The sequence below is a fragment of the Numenius arquata genome, unplaced genomic scaffold, assembly GCF_964106895.1.
Source record: "Numenius arquata unplaced genomic scaffold, bNumArq3.hap1.1 HAP1_SCAFFOLD_1400, whole genome shotgun sequence".
Lineage (NCBI taxonomy): Eukaryota > Metazoa > Chordata > Aves > Charadriiformes > Scolopacidae > Numenius > Numenius arquata.
In genome coordinates this window covers 1-19,333 of record NW_027414903.1, presented here as the reverse complement: position 1 = coordinate 19,333, position 19,333 = coordinate 1, and the positions used below count along the sequence as shown (strand labels likewise).

At 59.6% G+C, this 19,333-nt stretch overlaps 1 protein-coding gene across 1 annotated transcript; it reads right to left on the bottom strand.

The window, feature by feature from the left end:
• Window positions 1–603: 603 nt before the first annotated feature.
• On the bottom strand, window positions 604–18,154 carry POLR2A (RNA polymerase II subunit A; the record flags this gene model as incomplete). The annotated part of the gene is made up of 13 exons (XM_074167362.1): window positions 604–775; window positions 2,127–2,310; window positions 2,856–3,078; window positions 3,677–3,880; window positions 4,142–4,236; window positions 5,014–5,182; window positions 5,768–5,977; window positions 7,168–7,378; window positions 8,538–8,662; window positions 9,716–9,848; window positions 12,241–12,461; window positions 15,674–15,835; window positions 17,873–18,154. Coding segments are annotated over 13 exons (2,391 nt in total), but the record flags the coding sequence as incomplete, so codon positions are not given.
• Between the last annotated feature and the right edge of the window lie 1,179 nt (window positions 18,155–19,333).

The following is a 19,333-nucleotide window of genomic DNA, read 5'->3' as shown; positions in this document are numbered from 1 at the left end:
TTTAGGGGTGCTCTGGCTGGGTTCTGGGGTGCCCCAGGTGGGTTTGAGGTGCCCTGAGGAGGTTTCGGGTGGCTCTTGGGGGTGCCCAAGGGGTCTGGGGGGGTTCCAGGGTGGGTTTTGGGGTTCCCCTGGGTGGGTTTTGGGGGTGCCCGAGGTGGGTTTTGGGGCTCCTGGGGGGTTTTGGGGTGCCCAGGGGCAGTTTTGGGGTGCTCTGGGTGGGTTCTGGGGTGCCCCAGGTGGGTTCTGGGGGGGCTCTGGGTGGGTTTGAGGTGCCCTGAGGAGGTTTTGGGTGGCTCTTGGAGGCGCCCAAGGGGTCTGGGGGGGTTCCAGGGTGGGTTTTGGGGGTGCCCGAGGTGGGTTTTGGGGCTCCTGGGGGTGCCCCGGGGGGTTTTGGGGTGCCCAGGGGCAGTTTTGGGGTGCTCTGGGTGGGTTCTGGGGTGCCCCAGGTGGGTTCTGGGGGGGCTCTGGGTGGGTTTGAGGTGCCCTGAGGAGGTTTCGGGTGGCTCTTGGAGGCGCCCAAGGGGTCTGGGGGGGTTCCAGGCTGGGTTTTGGGGTTCCCCTGGGTGGGTTTTGGGGTGCCCGAGGTGGGTTTTGGGGTGTGACCTTGCTGTCCCCGGTGGGGAAGATGACCCTGAGGACCTCCCGATCCTCCCGCATCTTCTCGAACTCTCGCTCCAGCTCGTTCTGGATGTGGGCGTTGGAGAGAATGTCCTTGACCAGCTCCTCCTGCAGCGTCCGCCGCAGCGCCCGCTCATTGGTGTAGTCGAACTTGAACCTGGGGACATCAGGGGTGGCATCAGGGGACAGTTGGGACATCAACGTGGGGCCAACTATGGGGAGGAACCGCTTGAAGACCCCAAAAAACCTTATAATTGTGCTCCGATTTGAGAAGGAACCACCTGGGGACACCAAGATAGGTCCAACTCTGGGGAGGAACCACCAAGATGGGCTCCAAGTTGGGCAGGAGAACCTTGGGGACATCAATGTGGGTCCAACTCTGGGGAGGAACCACTCGGAGACCCCGTAAAACCTCCTAATTGTGCTCCAAGTTGAGGAGGAACCACTTGGGGAACCACCAAGATGGGTTCCGAGTTGGACAGGAGAACCTTGGGGACATCAATGTGGGTCCAACTCTGGGGAGGAACCACTCGGAGACCCCGTAAAACCTCCTAATTGTGCTCCAAGTTGAGGAGGAACCACTTGGGGAACCACCAAGATGGGCTCCAAGTTGGACAGGAGAACCTTGGGGACATCAATGTGCGTCCAACTCTGGGGAGGAACCACTCGGAGACCCCGTAAAACCTCCTAATTGTGCTCCAAGTTGAGGAGGAACCACTTGGGGAACCACCAAGATGGGCTCCAAGTTGGACAGGAGAACCTTGGGGACACCACGATGTCACCCAGTTTGGAGAGAAGGACCTTGGGGACACCAACGTGGGTCCATCTTTGGGGGAGGAACCACCTGGAGATCCCCAAAAAATTCCTAATTGTGCTCTAATTTGAGGAGGAACGACTTGGGGACAACAAGATAGGCTCCAAGTTGTTGAGACATCTCCCCCAGGAAGACCCCATAAAGGTCTACAAAACCCCACTGAGATCCTCCTGGGACCTCCTGAAGACCCCATAGGAACCTCCCAAGAACCTGTAGGGTCATCCAAGACCCGGGAGATGTTCATCTTGGACCTCATGGTGCCCAACAAAACCACAGACGCCCAAGAAGACCCCATACATGTCTACAAAACCCAAGAAGAACCATCCCAAATCCAACAGGAACCTTTCCAAACCCCACTGAGATCCTCCTGGGACCTCCTGGAGACCCCATAAGAGCTCCCCAAGACCCCGTAGGGCCCACCAAGACCCAGAAGATGTTGATTATGGAGCCCTTGGCCCCCAGGACCACCACAGACCCCCAAGAACACCCCATAGATGTCTACAGAACCCAACAGGAACCATCCCAAACCCCACTGAGATCCTCCTGGGACTTCCCTAAGACCTCATAGGAGCTCCCCAAGACCTCATAGAGCCCCCCAAGACCTGGGAGATATTGATTATGGAGCCCTTGGCTCCAGAGACCACCATAGACATCCCCTCCCACCCCAAAACCGTGGGTCCAGGAAGGTCCTTACTTCTTCTCGAAGGCCTTGTTGGAGGGTTTGAGGGTGGCCAAGTTCTGGAACTCCACGCTCTCCCCCGCCAGCCCGTCCTCCCCATAGCGGAGCTGGACTACTTGGTTGATGGAATTGCGGACGGTGGCGTCGTACTTCACCATCACCGACTCCATGGACTTGATCAACCGCCGCTGGATGTACCCTGGGTGGGGGGAGGAGATATGGGGCACACGGTCACCCATGGCGGGGACAGGAGGGGTTTGGAGGGGTCTCCAGGAGGTATCTAGGGAGGGTTTGGAGGTGCTGGAGACATCTGGGGAGCGTTCAGGGGTCCTGAAGGCATCTAAGGAGGGTTTGGAGGTGCTGGAGGCATCTGGGGAGGGCTTGGGGGGTCTTTAGGAGGCATCTGTGGAGGGTCTGGGGGCCCTGGAGGGCACTGGGGGGTCCCCATTGTGTGGAAGAACCTGGGGAGAACCCTCCAGCTCTTGGTGAACCCCATGAAGGTGGTTCCAACCCACTGAGAAGGCTGTGGGGCGGGATTCTATGGGGCAGAGAAGTAGTTATGGGGCTGCCCCACCTCAGCCATCTTGATGATGATGTCGATGAGGCCCTCACAGCACCCCATGGGGTGAAGGAACCTCGGGAGAACCTTCCAGCTCTTGGTGAACCCTATGAAGGTGGTTCCAACCCACTGAGAAGGCCATGGGGTGGGATTCTGTGGGGTAGGGAGGTAGTTATGGGGCTAACCGGTCTCGGCTGTCTTGACAGCGGTGTCGATGAGGCCCTCGCGACCCCCCATGGCATGGAAGAAGAACTCGGTGGGGGTCAGCCCCGCCAGGTAGGAGTTCTCCACGAAGCCCCTGCTTTCAGGCCCATAATCGTCCTTGATGAAGTGGGGCAGGGTCCGGTGTTTGAAGCCGAAGGGGATGCGTTTGCCCTCCACGTTCTGCTGCCCCACAACCGCAATGACCTATGGGAAGATGTGGGGGTCACAAGAGTGGTTGGGGGGGCAACCCTAGACCTCATAATCACCATCCAGCCCCATAGAGAAGGTCTTAGGGATCTGTAGGGAACCCAGGAACGTCTGGGAGAAGTTCATCTTGGAGGTCAACGTCATCACGGACCACTGAGATGACCCATGGGGTGCTCCTGGACCCATAGGGAACCCCCCAGACCCCATAGGGTCATCCAAGACCCGGGAGATGCTCATCTTGGAGCTCATGGTGCCCAACAAAACCACAGACACCCAAGAAGACCCCATAGATGTCTACAGAACCCAAGGAGAACCCTCCGAAACCCCACAGGAACCATCCCAAACCCCACTGAGATCCTCCTGGGACCTCCTGGAGACCCCATAGAAGCCCCCCAAGACCCCGTAGAGCCCCCCAAGACCTAGGTGATGTTGATTATGGAGCCCTTGGCCCCAGAGACCACCACAGACCCCCAAGAACACCCCACAGAGGCCTAGAAAACCCAACAAGAACCACCTGAAACCCCATTGAGATCCTCCTGGGACCTCCGTGAGACCCCACAGCAGCCCCCCAAGACCCCGTAGGGCCCCCCAGTACCTGGGAGATGTTGATTTTGGAGCCCTTGGCCCCCGAGACCACCATGGACTTGAAGTTGTTGTACTCGGAGAGGGATTTTTGGGCGGAGGAACCCGTTTTGTCCCGGGCATCGTTGAGGATCCTGTTGACCTGGTTCTCGAAGGTCTGACGGAGGGTGTTCCCCGGTGTGGGCTCCAGCTCGTTGTTGTGGGCCTTCTCAATCACCTGTCACCCCACGGGACCCCCAAGTGGGTCAGCAGGGTACCCCAAAATCCTTGGGAGCATCCCCAAACCCCTGAGGAGCCCCCCAAACCCCGAGGAGCCCTCGACCCACCACCAAGGGAGTCGTGGAGAACCTCAAATCCACCCTATCAGCCCCCAAGATCCCGCAGGCCCCCCCAAAGGAACCCCAAATCTCAACCAGGGGAACCCCCAGCATCACTCGGGGCCCCCCCAAAACCTCGAGGAGCCCCCCCAAAACCCCACCTCGATGACATCCTGCTTGGCCTTCTTGATGGTGTTCTGGATGTCCTGGTAGGTCTTGGCATCAGCGATGGAGTCCCCGATGCCGATGGTGTGACCTGGGAAGGGGGGGGAAATTGGGGGGGGGGTGTCAAGGGAGTGCCCCCCACTTCAGGGTGACCCCCACCCTACACCCTGTCATCCCCCCCCCCCTTCACCCCAAAACCAACCCTCGGCCATGTTCTCCTGACCCTGAGGGAGATACCTGGGTCCAGGGAGGAGAAAGGCCCCCCCGGGGGACAACAAGGTCCTCCTGGAGCCAAAAAAGGGGGTGCAAGAGGTCCCTAGGACTCCTGGATCCCTTGTTGTCCCCAAAAAAGGGGGTCCAAGGGCCCCCCCAAGACCTGGGTTCCCCACTGTCCCCAAAAAAGGGGATTCGTGGGCCCCCCGTGGACAACAAGGTCCTTCTAGAGCCCCACCAAAACACCTGGGTCCCTTGTTGACCCCAAAAAAGGTCCTCCTAGGACCAAAAAAGGGGGTCCAAAACCCCCCCCCAAGACCCCATTGTCCCCAAAAAAGGGGATCCAAGATCCACCCAAGATCCCTGGGTCCTTGTTGCCCTCAAGAACATGGTCCAAGACCCACCCAAGTACTCCTGGGTTCCCCAAAAAGTCCTCCTAGAAACAAAAAAGGGGGTCCGAGAGGCCCCCAAGACCCCATTGTCTCCAAAAAAGGGGGTCCAAGACCCCTGGGTCCCCCATCCAAGGGTCCTCCAAGACCCCTGGGTCCTTGTTGTCCTCAAGAAGATGGTCCAAGACCTCCGTGGACACCCAAGGTCCTGGGAAGGTCCCCAGATGATGGGTCCCTTGGGGTCCCCCCCGGAGCCCCCCCCTCACCCTCAATGAGGAGCCAGTTGTTGATGACGGTCTGGATGTTGCTGTAGAAGAGGCGGGTGGTGTCGTGGCCCATCTCCAGGTAGGAGATATGGACCAGGGACCCCGCCGAGGTCCCCAAGGACTTCTTGCAGAGGATGCCCATGATCAGCTCCCCGTTCTCCACGATCACCTGCAGCCCCCCCCCAAAAAAAAAACCAAACGGGGTGTCAGAACTCCCCCCCAACACTTCCAGAGATCCCCACCACCACCACCACCACCACCCACGGGTCACCCAACCCTTCTGAGCGATGGTCACCCCCTCAAGGGGCTTCCTCACCCAACGTGACCCAACACAAGGTTCCCCCAAAGGCGGGAACCCTCAAAGCCCTACTGAGACCCCCCCAGAGCACCCCAAGGCCCCAGAGCACCCCAAAGTCCCACCAAGCCCTCCCAGAGCATCCTCAAGCCCCCCAAGATCACCCTCAAGTTCCACCAAGGCCCCCAAGAGCACCCTCAAGTCCCACCGAGAGCCCCCCAGAGCACCCCCAAGCCCCCCCAGACCACCCTCGTGTCCCTACAGACCACCCCTGTGTCCCACCAAGACCCCCCTAGAGCTCCCCCAAGCCCCCCCAGACCCTCCTCAAGTCCCACCAACCCACCCCATCTCACCCATCGCCCACCCAAGGCCCCCTCCAACCCCCCCAAAACCTCTCCGGCCCTTCTTTTCCCCCTCGTGACCACCCCCCCACACACACACACCCTCCAAGGATCCCACCTTGGTGTCCCCAGGGGAGATGTGCTTGTAGGGCCCGCTGTCCTCGTCGTCGGGGTGGGTGCTGTGGGTGCGGACGCAGTTGATGTGGCCGGGGATGATGAGGGAGAAGATCTGCTTCCCCGTCCAGAGGGGCCGGGGTTTCAGGATGGCGGGTTGAGGGACCTTCCCATCCCACGTCGAGAGGAACATCAGCAAGTTCATCACCTCCCCCTGAGAGTGGAAAAGCGGGAGGATAAAGCCCGTCAGCGCCCCCCAAAAACGGCCATGATATGAAGGTGACCCCAAAATACTTCCTTGAGGGTCTACGGTAGGAGAGGGCAGCCCAGAGAGGCCCATCACAGGCCCAAAAAGGTCTCAAAGTGACCCAAAAACCTGTCTCTTGATCAAGGAGAACCTACAAGGACCCAAAATCATCTACTATAGCCCCACAAATGCCTCAAAATACCCCAAAAATCTGTCTCCTGGTCAAGGAGAACCCATAAGGACCCCAAAATCTCCCCATCATGGGCCTAAAAAGGCCTCAAAATGACCCAAAATCCTTTCTTTTGGTCAAGGAGAACCCAATAAAACCACAAAATACCACAAAAAAGCTCTCTACTGGTCAAGAAGAACCCATAAAGACCCAAAATCATCTACTACAGCCCCAAAAATGCCTCAAAACACCCCAAGAACCTTTCTGTTGGTCAAGGTGAAGCCATAAAGACCACAAATCATCTACTACAGCCCCCAAAACGCCTCAAAATACCCTAAAAAACTTTCTTCTGGTCAAGGAGAACCCATACAGACCACAAAATACCACAAAAAACCTTTCTGTTGGTCACGGAGAACCCATAAAGACCCAAAATCATCAACTACAGCCCCCAAAATGCCGCAAAATACCCCAAAAACCTTTCTTCTGATCAAGGAGAACCCATAAAGACCACAAAATACCCAAAAAACCCACTCTACTGATCAAGGAGAACCCATAAAGACCCCAAAAGCTCCTACCCCCGCCCCAAAACTGCCTCAAAATAACCCCACATCGTGAGGACCATCAGCAGGTTCTTCACCATCCCCATGAGGGGGGTGGGGAGAATGGAGGGGGACAAACCCATCAGCAACCCCCCCAAAAACGGTCAAGATATGAAGGTGACCCCAAAATACCTCCTCAAACCCCACGTCACAGCCCAAGAACACCCTCCAGCCCCCCAAAAAACCTCTCCAGCCCCCCAAAACCCCTCTGTAGCCCCCCCAAAACCTCCCAATAGTCCCTGCCCAACCCTTTGGTGGCCACCAGGCACCTCAGGAGCCCCCCAAAACCCCTTCTCTGCCCCACAAACCCCCCAAAAAGCCTGTTCTGACCCCCAAAACCTCCCCAAATGACCCCCAAAAGCGGGGTGCGGGGTCCCCCCGGGACTCACGCGCTCGAGGAAGACGTCGCGCTTGGTGAACTTGCGGACGGCGGTGAGAGTGTCCTGGACAATGCCCATGACGGGGCGGTTGGACTGGGGGGTGACGATCATGCGGGGGACCATGGCCAACTCCTGGATCTCGGCCCGGGTCTCCAGGGACTGGGGGAGGTGGAGGTTCATCTCGTCCCCATCAAAGTCGGCGTTGTAGGGGGTGGTGACGCTGTGGGGCACCAGGGTTGGGGGGCAGAGTTAGGGGGAGGGAGGTTTGGGGGTACCCACGTAGGTTTTGGAGTATCCAGGGTCTGCTGTGGGGCAGGTTTGGGGTCACAGAGCAGGTTATGGGGCAGGTTTGGGGTCACAGAGCAGGTTATGGTGCACCAGAGTGGGTTATGGGGCAGGTTTGGGGTCACAGAGTAGGTTATGGGGCAGGTTTGGGGTCACAGAGCAGGTTACGGGGTATCCAGCGTGGGTTATGGGGCAGGTCTGGGGTCACAGAGCAGGTTATGGTGCACCAGAGTGGGTTATGGGGCAGGTTTGGGGTCACAGAGTAGGTTATGGGGCAGGTTTGGGGTCACAGAGCAGGTTACGGGGTATCCAGCGTGGGTTATGGGGCAGGTTTGGAGTCACACAGCAGGTTATGCGGCACCAGGGTGGGTTATGGGGCAGGTCTGGGGTCACAGAACAGGTTATGGGGTATCCAGGGTGGGTTATGGGGCAGGTCTGGGGTCACACAGCAGGTTATGGGGCACCAGGGTGGGTTATGGGGCAGGTCTGGGGTCACAGAGCAGGTTATGGGGTATCCAGCGTGGGTTATGGGGCGGGTTTGGGGTCACACAGCAGGTTATGGGGCAGCCACGCAGGATGGGGTTTGGGGGTGAAAGGGGCACTTTTGGAGCCACCGGCCCCTGTCAGGGGCAGCTTCAGGGTCTGGGGGGCAATTGTGAGGCCCCGGGGGGGGGGCAGTTTTGGGGTCTGGGGGGGGCAATTATGGGGTCCGGGGGGGGGCAATACCTGAGGTTGAGGCGGAAGGTGAACCAGGGCAGGATGGGGTTTGGGGATGAAAAGATCATTTTAGGGTCTGAAAGGGGCAGGTTTTGGTCGAAAGGGGCAGTTTTGGGGCCCGGGGGCAATTGTGAGGCCCGGGGGGGGGGCAGTTTTGGGGTCTGGGGGGGCAATTATGGGGTCTGGGGGGGCAATACCTGAGGTTGAGGCGGAAGGTGGACCAGGGCAGGATGGGGGTTTGGGGATAAAAGAGTCATTTTCGGGTCTGAAAGGGGCAGGTTTTGGTCGAAAGGGGCAGTTTTGGGGCCCGGGGGCAATTGTGAGGCCCAGGGGGGGGCAGTTTTGGGGTCTGGGGGGGCAATTATGGGGGGCAATACCTGAGGTTGAGGCGGAAGGTGGACCAGGGCAGGATGCGGACGCGGTGGCCCATCATGGACATCTTGTGGAGCGTGGGCTGACGGTTGAAGATGACGATGTCCCCGTCGCACATGTGACGCTCCACCTTGGGGGGGGGGGATACCCCAAAAAAAAAAGGGGGGGGGTGAGTGTCAGCACCCCCCCAAAGCGAGGAGCAGGGACACACACACACACCACCCCCCCCCAAACCCGGGTGCACCCCAAAAGAAGAGGTGGAACCCCAAAATTGGGGGTTTGACCCCCAAAAGGGGCGGTTTGACCCCAAAAAGGTGCATTTTCAGGAACCCTAAAAACCCAGGGTTTGGGCCCAAAAAAGAGGGTTCAGCACCCCCAAACTGGGGGGGCAGGGACCCCCCTGAACCTGGGCGCACCCCAAAAGAGGAGGTGGACCCCAAAAATTGGGAGTTTGACCCCAAAATCTGGGCTTCGAGCCCCAAAATCGAGGGTTCAGCCCCAAAAAGGTGCATTTTCAGAGACCCTAAAAACCCAGGGTTTGGCCTCAAAAAAAGAGGGTTCAGCACCCCCAAACTGGGGGGCAGGGACCCCCCCCGAACCTGGGCGCACCCCAAAAGAGGAGGTGGACCCCAAAAATTGGGAGTTTGACCCCCAAAAGGGGCGGTTTGACCCCAAAATCTGGGCTTCGAGCCCCAAAATCGAGGGTTCAGCCCCAAAAAGGTGCATTTTCAGGGGCTCTAAACTCCAGGGTTTGGCCCCAAAAAGGGGGTTCAACACCCCCAAACTGGGGGGCAGGGCCCCCCCTGAACCCATGTGCACCCCAAAAGTGTCCCCCCAACCCCTACATGCGCCCCCCCCATGTTTCGGGTGCAGCCCCCACCAGGTTTTGGGGTGTTTCCTCCCCAAGGTTTTTTTGGGGGGGGGATCCCCTCCCAGGTTTTGGGGTGTGTCCCCCCCCAAGTTTTTTAGATGCAGCCCCCCCAAGTTTTGGGGTGTCCCTCCCCAGCTTTTGGGGTGCAGCCCCCCTCTAATTTGAGAGTTGCACCCCTGTTTTGGGGCACAGCCCCCCCCCATTTTTAGGGTGCAGTCCCCTTGTTTTCAGAGCGTCCCTCCCCCCGTTTTGGGGTGCAGCCCCCCTAGGGTTTTTGGGGTGCCCCCCCCGCGGTTTTTGGGGTGCCCCCACCTTGTATCCGATCTGGAGGTGCAGGTCGCTGGGTTTGGGGTGGAAGCGCAGGTCGATGCGGTCCCCGTTGTCCCGGATGATGTACTTGGCCCCCGGATATTGGCTGTTCCCCCGGCGAACCAGCTCCTGCAGCCTGCGGGGGGGGGGGGGGGCACTTAGGGGTCAGGGGGGGCACTTGGGGGTCAGAGGGGGCACTTAGCGGGCAGAGGGAGTGGTATTTGGGGAGATATTTGGGGGTTGGGGGGACAACTAGGGGTTAGGGGGCACGTTTGGGGGGACATTCGTGGGTGTGGGGGGCATGTAGGCGTTGGGGGGAGACTTGGGGGGCACTTGGGGGTCAGAGGAGGCACTTGGGGGGCAGAGGGAGTGATATTTGGGGAGATATTTGAGGGTTGGGGGGGACAACTAGGGGTTAGGGGGCACTTTTGGGGGGACATTAGGGGAAGTGGGGGGCAGGTAGGCGTTGGGGGGGCACTTGGGGGTCGGGGGACTTGGGGGGCAGAGGGGGCACTTGGGGGGCAGAGGGAGTGGTATTTGGGGAGATATTTGGGGGTTGGGGGGGACAACTAGGGGTTAGGGGGCACGTTTGGGGGGACATTCGTGGGTGTGGGGGGGCATGTAGGCGTTGGGGGGAGACTTGGGGGGCACTTGGGGGTCGGGGGGGCACTTGGGGGGCAGAGGGAGTGATATTTGGGGAGATATTTGAGGGTTGGGGGGGACAACTAGGGGTTAGGGGGCACTTTTGGGGGGACATTAGGGGAAGTGGGGGGCAGGTAGGGGTTGGGGGGGACACTTGGGGGTCAGGGGGGGCACTTGGGGGGCAGAGGGGGCACTTGGGGGGCACTTAGGGGTTGGGGGGACATTAGGGGATAGGTGGCATGTAGGGGTTGGGGGGGCAGTTGGGGGGTACACTTGGGGGGCAGAGAGGGCACTTGGGGGGATATTTGGGGGTGGGGGGGTACTTGTGGGGCTGGGGGGGCCACTTGGGGGGCAGAGAAAGCACTTGGGGGGCACTTGTAGGGCGGGGGGGGGCACTTTTTGTCCTTCCAACGTCCCCCCAGTCCCCATCTATGTCCCCACAGAACCCCTTAAACCCCCCCCAAAACCCCTCAGAGCCCCCCCAACCCCCCCCCCCAGGACCCCCAAATCCCCCCCAGCCCCCCCAAATCGTGTCCCCCCCCCATCCTGTCGATGTCGAAGGGGGGTGACAACCTCATCCAAAGTCATGGTGTCCCCTCACTGTCCCCCCAACGTCCCCCAAACCCCCTCTAGATCCCCTTAAAACCCCATAGCCCCCCCCAAAACCCCCCATAGGCCCCCCCAAATCCCTGAAAGCCCCCCCAAATCTTCTGTCCCCCCCCCAAATCGTGTCCCCCCCCCCATCCTGTCGATGTCAAAGGGGGTGACAACCTCATCCAAGGTCATGGTGTCCCCTCACTGTCCCCCCAACGTCCCCCAAACCCCCTCTAGATCCCCTTAAAACCCCATAGCCCCCCCCAAAACCCCCCATAGGCCCCCCCAAATCCCTGACAGCCCCCCCAAATCTTCTGTCCCCCCCCCAAATCGTGTCCCCCCCCCCATCCTGTCGATGTTGAAGGGGGTGACGATCTTGGCGAAGGTCATGGTGTCCCCTCACTGTCCCCCCAACGTCCCCCAAACCCCCTCTAGATCCCCTTAAAACCCCATAGCCCCCCCCAAAACCCCCCATAGACCCCCCCAAATCCCTGACAGCCCCCCCAAAATCCTCTGTCCCCCCCCCAAATCGTGTCCCCCCCCCATCCTGTCGATGTTGAAGGGGGTGATGGCCTCAGCCAAGGTCGTGATGTCCCCTCACTGTCCCCCCAACATCCCCCAAACCCCCTCTAGATCCCCTTAAAACCCCATAGCCCCCCCCAAAACCCCCCATAGGCTCCCCCAAATCCCTGACAGCCCCCCCAAATCTTCTGTCCCCCCCCCAAATCGTGTCCCCCCCCATCCTGTCGATGTTGAAGGGGGTGACAACCTCATCCAAGGTCGTGGTGTCCCTTCAGCGTCCCCCCAACGTCCCCCAAACCCCCTCTAGATCCCCTTAAAACCCCATAGCCCCCCCAAATCATGTGTGTCCCCCCCAAAACCCTCCACAGCCCCCCCCAAATCATGTCCCCCCCCCAACCTGTCGATGTTGAAGGGGGTGACGGCCTCAGCCAAGGTCGTGATGTCCCCTCACTGTCCCCCCAATGTCCCCCAAACCCCCTCTAAATCCCCTTAAAACCCCATAGGCCCCCCCAAATCCCTGACAGCCCCCCCAAATCTTCTGTCCCCCCCCCAAATCGCGTCCCCCCCCAATCTGTCGATGTCGAAGGGGGTGATAACCTCATCCAAGGTCGTGGTGTCCCTTCAGCGTCCCCTCAATGTCCCCCAAACCCCCTCTAGATCCCCTTAAAACCCCATAGCCCCCCCCAAAACCCCCCATAGGCCCCCCCAAATCCCTGACAGCCCCCCCAAATCTTCTGTCCCCCCCCCCAAATCGTGTCCCCCCCCCCAACCTGTCGATGTTGAAGGGGGTGACGATCTCGGCGAAGGTCATGTTGGCGGCGATGGAGCGGGGCACCCCCACTTGGTCGATGGCCAGGTTGGGGTCAGGGGTGATGACGGTGCGGGCCGAGAAATCCACCCGTTTGCCCATCAGGTTGCCCCGCACCCGCCCTTCCTTGCCCTTCAGCCGCTGCTTCAGGGACTTCAAGGGGCGCCCCGACTTTTGCATGGCCTGGGGGGGGGGGGAAATTGGGGTTCAGGGGGGGCTCGACCCCCTCAAGACCCCCCCAACATTTACCATCCGATGGGGACACACACACAGATCCCCCTGGGATCCATCCCCGGGTGATATCAGGAGTTTAGGGGGCACAAGGATGGATTTGGTGGGGGTGCAATACATTTGGGGGACCCCCCAACTTCTTCAGGGCCTGGGGGGGGGCAAAATTGGGGTTCGGGGGGGCTCGACCCCCTCAAGACCCCCCCAAGATCTAGCATCCGATGGGGACGCGCAGAGATCCCCCCTGAGACCCATCACCAGCTTCTGTCCGGGGTTTGGGAGGCAACTTGGGGTGATTTGGGGGGGCTACAATATATTTGGGGGACCCCCCAACTTCTTCAGGGCCTGGGGGGGGCCAAAATTGGGGTTCAGGGGGGGCTCGACCCCCTCAAGACCCCCCCAACATTTGCCATCCGATGGGGACACACACACAGATCCCCCTGGGATCCATCCCTGGGTGATGTCAGGAGTTTGGGGGGCACAGGGAGGGATTTGGGGGGGCCACAAGAAATTTGGGGGACCCCCCAACTTCTTCAGGGCCTGGGGGGGGCCAAAATTAGGGTTCAGGAGGGGCTGGACCCCCTCAAGACCCCCCCAACATTTGCCATCCGATGGGGACACACACACAGATCCCCCCTGGGATCCATCCCCGGGTGATATCAGGAGTTTAGGGGGCACAAGGATGGATTTGGTGGGGGTGCAATACATTTGGGGGACCCCCCAACTTCTTCAGGGCCTGGGGGGGGCAAAATTGGGGTTCAGGGGGGCTCGACCCCCTCAAGACCCCCCCAAGATCTAGCATCCGATGGGGACGCGCAGAGATCCCCCCTGAGACCCATCGCCAGCTTCTGTCCGGGGTTTGGGAGGCAACTTGGGGTGATTTGGGGGGGCTACAATATATTTGGGGGACCCCCCAACTTCTTCAGGGCCTGGGGGGGGCCAAAATTGGGGTTCGGGGGGGCTCGACCCCCTCAAGACCCCCCCAACATTTGCCATCCGATGGGGACACACACACAGATCCCCCTGGGATCCATCCCTGGGTGATGTCAGGAGTTTAGGGGCACAGGGAGGGATTTGGGGGGGCCACAAGAAATTTGGGGGACCCCCCGACTGCTAAAGGGCCTGGGGGGGGCAAAATTGGGGTTCGGGGGGGCTCAACCCCTCAAGACCCCCCCAGATTCACCATCCGACGGTGGGACACAACTCCTCCTTCGACTCCTATTATTGGCTTCTGCGTCACCCGTGGGGGGAGAGTTTTGGGGGGCACAGGGAAGGATTTTGGGGGGGCCACAAGAAATTTGGGGGACCCCCAACTTCTAAAGTGCCCGGGGGGGCAAAAAAACAGGGGTTCGGGGGGTCTCGACCCCCTGGGGCCCCCCAAGATTCACCATCCGACGGGGGGACACAACTCCTTCTTCGACTCCTATCATTGGCTTCTGCGTAACCCGTGGGGGGAGAGTTTTGGGGGGCACAGGGAAGGATTTGGGGGGGCCACAAGAAATTTGGGGGACCCCCCGACTGCTAAAGGGCCTGGGGGGGGCAAAATTGGGGTTCGGGGGGGCTCAACCCCTCAAGACCCCCCCAGATTCACCATCTGACGGGGGGACACAACTCCTCCTTCGACTCCTATTATTGGCTTCTGCGTTACCCGTGGGGGGAGAGTTTTGGGGGGCACAGGAAAGGATTTGGGGGGGCCACAAGAAATTTGGGGGACCCCCCGACTGCTAAAGGGCCTGGGGGGGGGCAAAATTGGGGTTTGGGGGGGCTCAACCCCTCAAGACCCCCCCAGATTCACCATCCGATGGTGGGACACAACTCCTTCTTCGATTTCTATCATTGGCTTCTGCGTCACCCGTGGGGGGAGAGTTTTGGGGGGCACAGGGAAGGATTTGGGGGGGCCACAAGAAATTTGGGGGACCCCCCGACTGCTAAAGGGCCTGGGGGGGGCAAAATTGGGGTTTGGGGGGGCTCAACTCCTCAAGACCCCCCCAGATTCACCATCCAACGGTGGGACACAACTCCTTCTTCGACTCCTATCATTGGCTTCTGCGTCACCCGTGGGGGGAGAGTTTTGGGGGGCACAGGGAAGGATTTGGGGGGGGCCACAAGAAATTTGGGGGATCCCCCGACTTCTAAAGTGCCGGGGGGGCAAAAAAACGGGGGTTCGGGGGGGCTTGACCCCTCAAGACCCCCCCAGATTCACCATCCGACGGGGGGACACAACTCCTCCTTCGACTCCTATCATTGGCTTCTGTGTCACCCGTGGGGGGAGAGTTTTGGGGGGCACAGGGAAGGATTTGGGGGGGCCACAAGAAATTTGGGGGACCCCCCAACTCCTTCAGGGCCTGGGGGAGCCAAAATTGGGGTTCAGGGGGGGCTCAACCCCTCAAGACCCCCCCAGATTCACCATCTGACGGGGGGACACAACTCCTCCTTCGACTCCTATCATTGGCTTCTGCGTCACCCATGGGGGGAGAGTTTTGGGGGGCACAGGGAAGGATTTAGGGGGGCCACAAGAAATTTGGGGGACCCCCCGACTGCTGAAGTGCCTGGGGGGGGGCCAAAATTGGGGTTCAGGGGGGGCTCAACCCCTCAAGACCCCCCCAGATTCACCATCTGACGGGGGGACACAACTCCTCCTTCGACTCCTATTATTGGCTTCTGCGTTACCCGTGGGGGGAGAGTTTTGGGGGGCACAGGAAAGGATTTGGGGGGGCCACAAGAAATTTGGGGGACCCCCCGACTGCTAAAGGGCCTGGGGGGGGGGCAAAATTGGGGTTCGGGGGGGCTCAACCCCTCAAGACCCCCCCAGATTCACCATCCGACGGTGGGACACAACTCCTTCTTCGATTTCTATCATTGGCTTCTGCGTCACCCGTGGGGGGAGAGTTTTGGGGGGCACAGGGAAGGATTTGGGGGGGCCACAAGAAATTTGGGGGACCCCCCAACTCCTTCAGGGCCTGGGGGAGCCAAAATTGGGGTTTGGGGGGGCTCAACCCCTCAAGACCCCCCCAGATTCACCATCTGACGGGGGGACACAACTCCTCCTTCGACTCCTATTATTGGCTTCTGTGTCACCCGTGGGGGGAGAGTTTTGGGGGGCACGGGAAGGGATTTTGGCGACCCCCTCGGCTTCTGAACCCCCCCCCCCAATGACCCCCCCTCACCCTGGGCAAGCCGGGCAACTCGTTGTCCACCATGGTGGCCACGTGGAACTGGAGGAGTTTGACGTCCTCGGCGATGACGTGGGCGGCCGCCCCGTTCTGCTCGTTGCGTCGCAGCTGGTTGTTGATCTTCACGATGTCGGCCAGTTTGTGGGTCAGATCGTCCTGGGGGGGGGACACCCCAAAATATTAGGGGGGGGGGGGGGGGGAAGGGGGGTGGTCAAGGGGAGGGGAGGGGCCACCCCCAAAGTCAATCGGGGATCCCTAGTTTCTAGGGGAGCTGGGGGGGGGCCGCCAAAAGGCACCAGGGACCCCCCCCCCGAAATGTTTTGGGGACCCCCAAGAAGTGGGGACCCCCTCAAACGGCACCAGGGACCCCCCCCAAAATGTTTTGGGGACCCCCAAAAACTGGGGACCCCCCCAAATACAGTGGGGACCCCCCAAAGCGCACTGTAGACACCCCCAGAATGTTTTGAGGACCTCCAAGAACCGGGGACCCCCCCAAAGGGCACCAGGGACCCCCCCAAAATGTTTTGGGGACCCCCCCAAAGGGCACCAGAGACACCCCCAAAAATGTTTTGAGGACCCCCAAGAACTGGGGACCCCCCCAAAGGGCATAAGGGACCCCCCCAAAATGTTTTGGGGACCCCCAAGAACTGGGGACCCCCCCAAAAGGGCACCAGTGCCCCCCCGGAAATGTTTTGGGGACCCCCAAGAACTGGGGACCCCCCAAATACAGTGGGGACCCCCCAAAGCGCACTGTAGACACCCCCAGAATGTTTTGGGGACCCCAAACAACTGGGGACCCCCCCAAAGGGCATAAGGGACCCCCCCGAAATGTTTTGGGGACCCCCCCAAAGGGCACCAGAGACACCCCCCAAAATGTTTTGAGGACCCCCAACAACTGGGGACCCCCCCAAAGGGCACCAGGGACCCCCCCAAAATGTTTTGGGGACCCCAAACAACTGGGGACCCCCCCAAAGGGCAACAGGGACCCCCCCCCCCGAAATGTTTTGGGGACCCCCCCAAAGGGCACCAGGGACCCCTCCAAAATGTTTTGGGGACCCCCAAGAACTGGGGACACCCCAAAGGGCACCAGGGACCCCCCCCAAAACGTTTTGGGGCCCCCCCCAAATACAGTGGGCCCCCCCCAAAGTGCACTATAGACACCCCCAGAATGTTTTGGGGACCCCCAACAACTCGGGACCCCCCCAAAATGTTTTGGGGCCCCCCCCAAATACAGTGGGGACACCTCCAAAGAGCATTAGGGACACCCGCCCCCCCCCCAAAAATGAACCGTGGACCCCAACAACTGGGGACACCCCCCCCCCCAAAAAGGGCACCAAGCACCCCCCAAAATACAGTGGGGACCCCCCCAAAATACGCTTTGGGGAACCCCAATAATTCAGGGACCCCCCCAAATACAGAGGGGGGACCCCCCCCTCAAAACTGGTCACGGGCTGAGCCCTGCGTGACAATGGGGGGGGGGGAGGGGGGGGCACGGGCAGCCCCCTGCCCCAGGGACCCCCAAAACTGCCTAAGGGACCCCAAAACCTCCCCAGGGACCCCGATATCTCCCTGGGACCCCCCAAAACCACTCCTGGACCCCACCTGGTTGCAGGCAGAGCCCCATGGGGTGCACAGAGGGGGGGTGCACGGGCAGCCCCCTGCCCCAGGGACCCCAATGTCACCCCAAAACCTCTCTCCAGGGACCCCAAAACCTCCCCAGACACCTCGATATCTCCCTGGGACCCCCCAAAACCTCCCCAGGGACCCCAATATCTCCCTGGGACCCCCCAAAACCACTCCTGGACCCCACCTGGTTGCAGGCAGAGCCCCATGGGGTGCACGGAGAGGGGGGGGCACAGGCAGCCCCCTGCCCCAGGGACCCCAATGTCACCCCAAAACCTCTCCAGGGCCCCCCCTAAACCTCCCCAGACACCTCGATATCTCCCTGGGACCCCCCAAAACCTCCCCAGGGACCCCAATATCTCCCTGGGACCCCCCAAAACCTCCCCAGGGACCCCGATATCTCCCTGGGACCCCCCAAAACCACTCCTGGACCCCACCTGGTTGCGTGCAGAGCCCCATGGGGTACACGGGCAGCCCCCTGCCTCAGGGACCCCAATGTCACCCCAAAACCTCTCTCCAGGGACCCCAAAACCTCCCCAGACACCCCGATATCTCCCTGGGACCCCCCACCTGGTTGCGTGCAGAGCCCTGCATGACGACGGCGGGGCGGACGGAGAGGGGGGGCACGGGCAGGACGGTGCAGACCATCCATTCGGGGCGGGCGAATTTGGGGTCCATGCCCAGAACGAAACACTCCTCGTCCGAGATGCGCTTGAAGATCTCGTGGACCCGCTCGGGGCTGAGCAGGATCTTCTTCTCCTGAGAATCCTCGTTGACGTGCTTCCACTCGGCGTAAAGCTCCAGCCCCGAGCGGCGGATGCGGGGTTGGTACCGCCCGCAGCCCCCATGGCCCTGGGGGGGGGAAATGGGGCATTAATGGGGTCACTGGGGCATTAAGAGGGGAGATGAGGGGATTAAAAGGGTATTAACAGGGAAAAAGGGGCATTAAGGGACAAAAAATGGGGCATTAACACACTAAGAGGAGAAGAGAGAGTTAAAAAGGCATTAACAGGGAAAAAGGGACATTAAAAGTGGAGATGAGGGCGTTAAAGGAGCATTAACAGAGAAAAAGGGGCATTAAGGGGGAGACATGGGGGCATTAAGAGATTAAGAAGGCAGATAAGGGGGTTAAAAGGGCATTAACAGGGAAAAAGGGGCATTAAGAGGGGAGATGAGGGGGTTAAAAGAGCATTACCACGGAAAAAGGGGCATTAAGAGCAGAGATGAAGGGATTAAAGGGGTATTAACAAGGAAAAAGGGGCATTAAGAAAAAAAATGAGGGGGGTAAAGGGGCATTAACAGGGAAAAAGAAGCATTAAGAGGGGAGATAAAGAGGTTAAAGGAGCATTAATGGGGAAAAAGCGTATTAAGAGTGGAGATGAAGGGATTAAAGGGGCATTAACGGGGAAAAAGAGGCATTAAGGGAGAGAAATGGGGGTATTAAGAGACTAAGAGGAGAAGAGGGGGTTAAAAGGGCATTAAGAGGGGACATGAGGGGGTTAAAGGGGCATTAACAGGGAAAAAGGGGCATTAAGAGGGAGACACGGGGGCATTAAGAGATTAAGAAGGCAGATAAGGGGGTTAAAAGGGCATTAACAGGGAAAAAGGGGCATTAAGAGCGGAGATGAAGGGATTAAAGGGGTATTAACAAGGAAAAAGGGGCATTAAGAAAGAAAATGAGGGGAGTAAAGGGGCATTAACAGGGAAAAAGAAGCATTAAGAGGGGAGATAAAGGGGTTAAAGGAGCATTAATGGGGAAAAAGGGCATTAAGAGTGGAGATGAAGGGGTTAAAGGGGCATTAAGGGGGAAAAAGGGGCATTAAGGGAGAGAAATGGGGGCATTAAGAGACTAAGAGAAGAAGAGGGAGTTAAAAGGACATTAAGAGGGGACATGAGGGGGTTAAAGGGGCATTAACAGGGAAAAAGGGGCATTAAGAGGGAAAAAGGGGCATTAAGAGATTAAGAAGGGAGATAAGGGGGTTAAAAGGGCATTAACAGGGAAAAAAGGGCATTAAAAGGAGAGATGAGGGG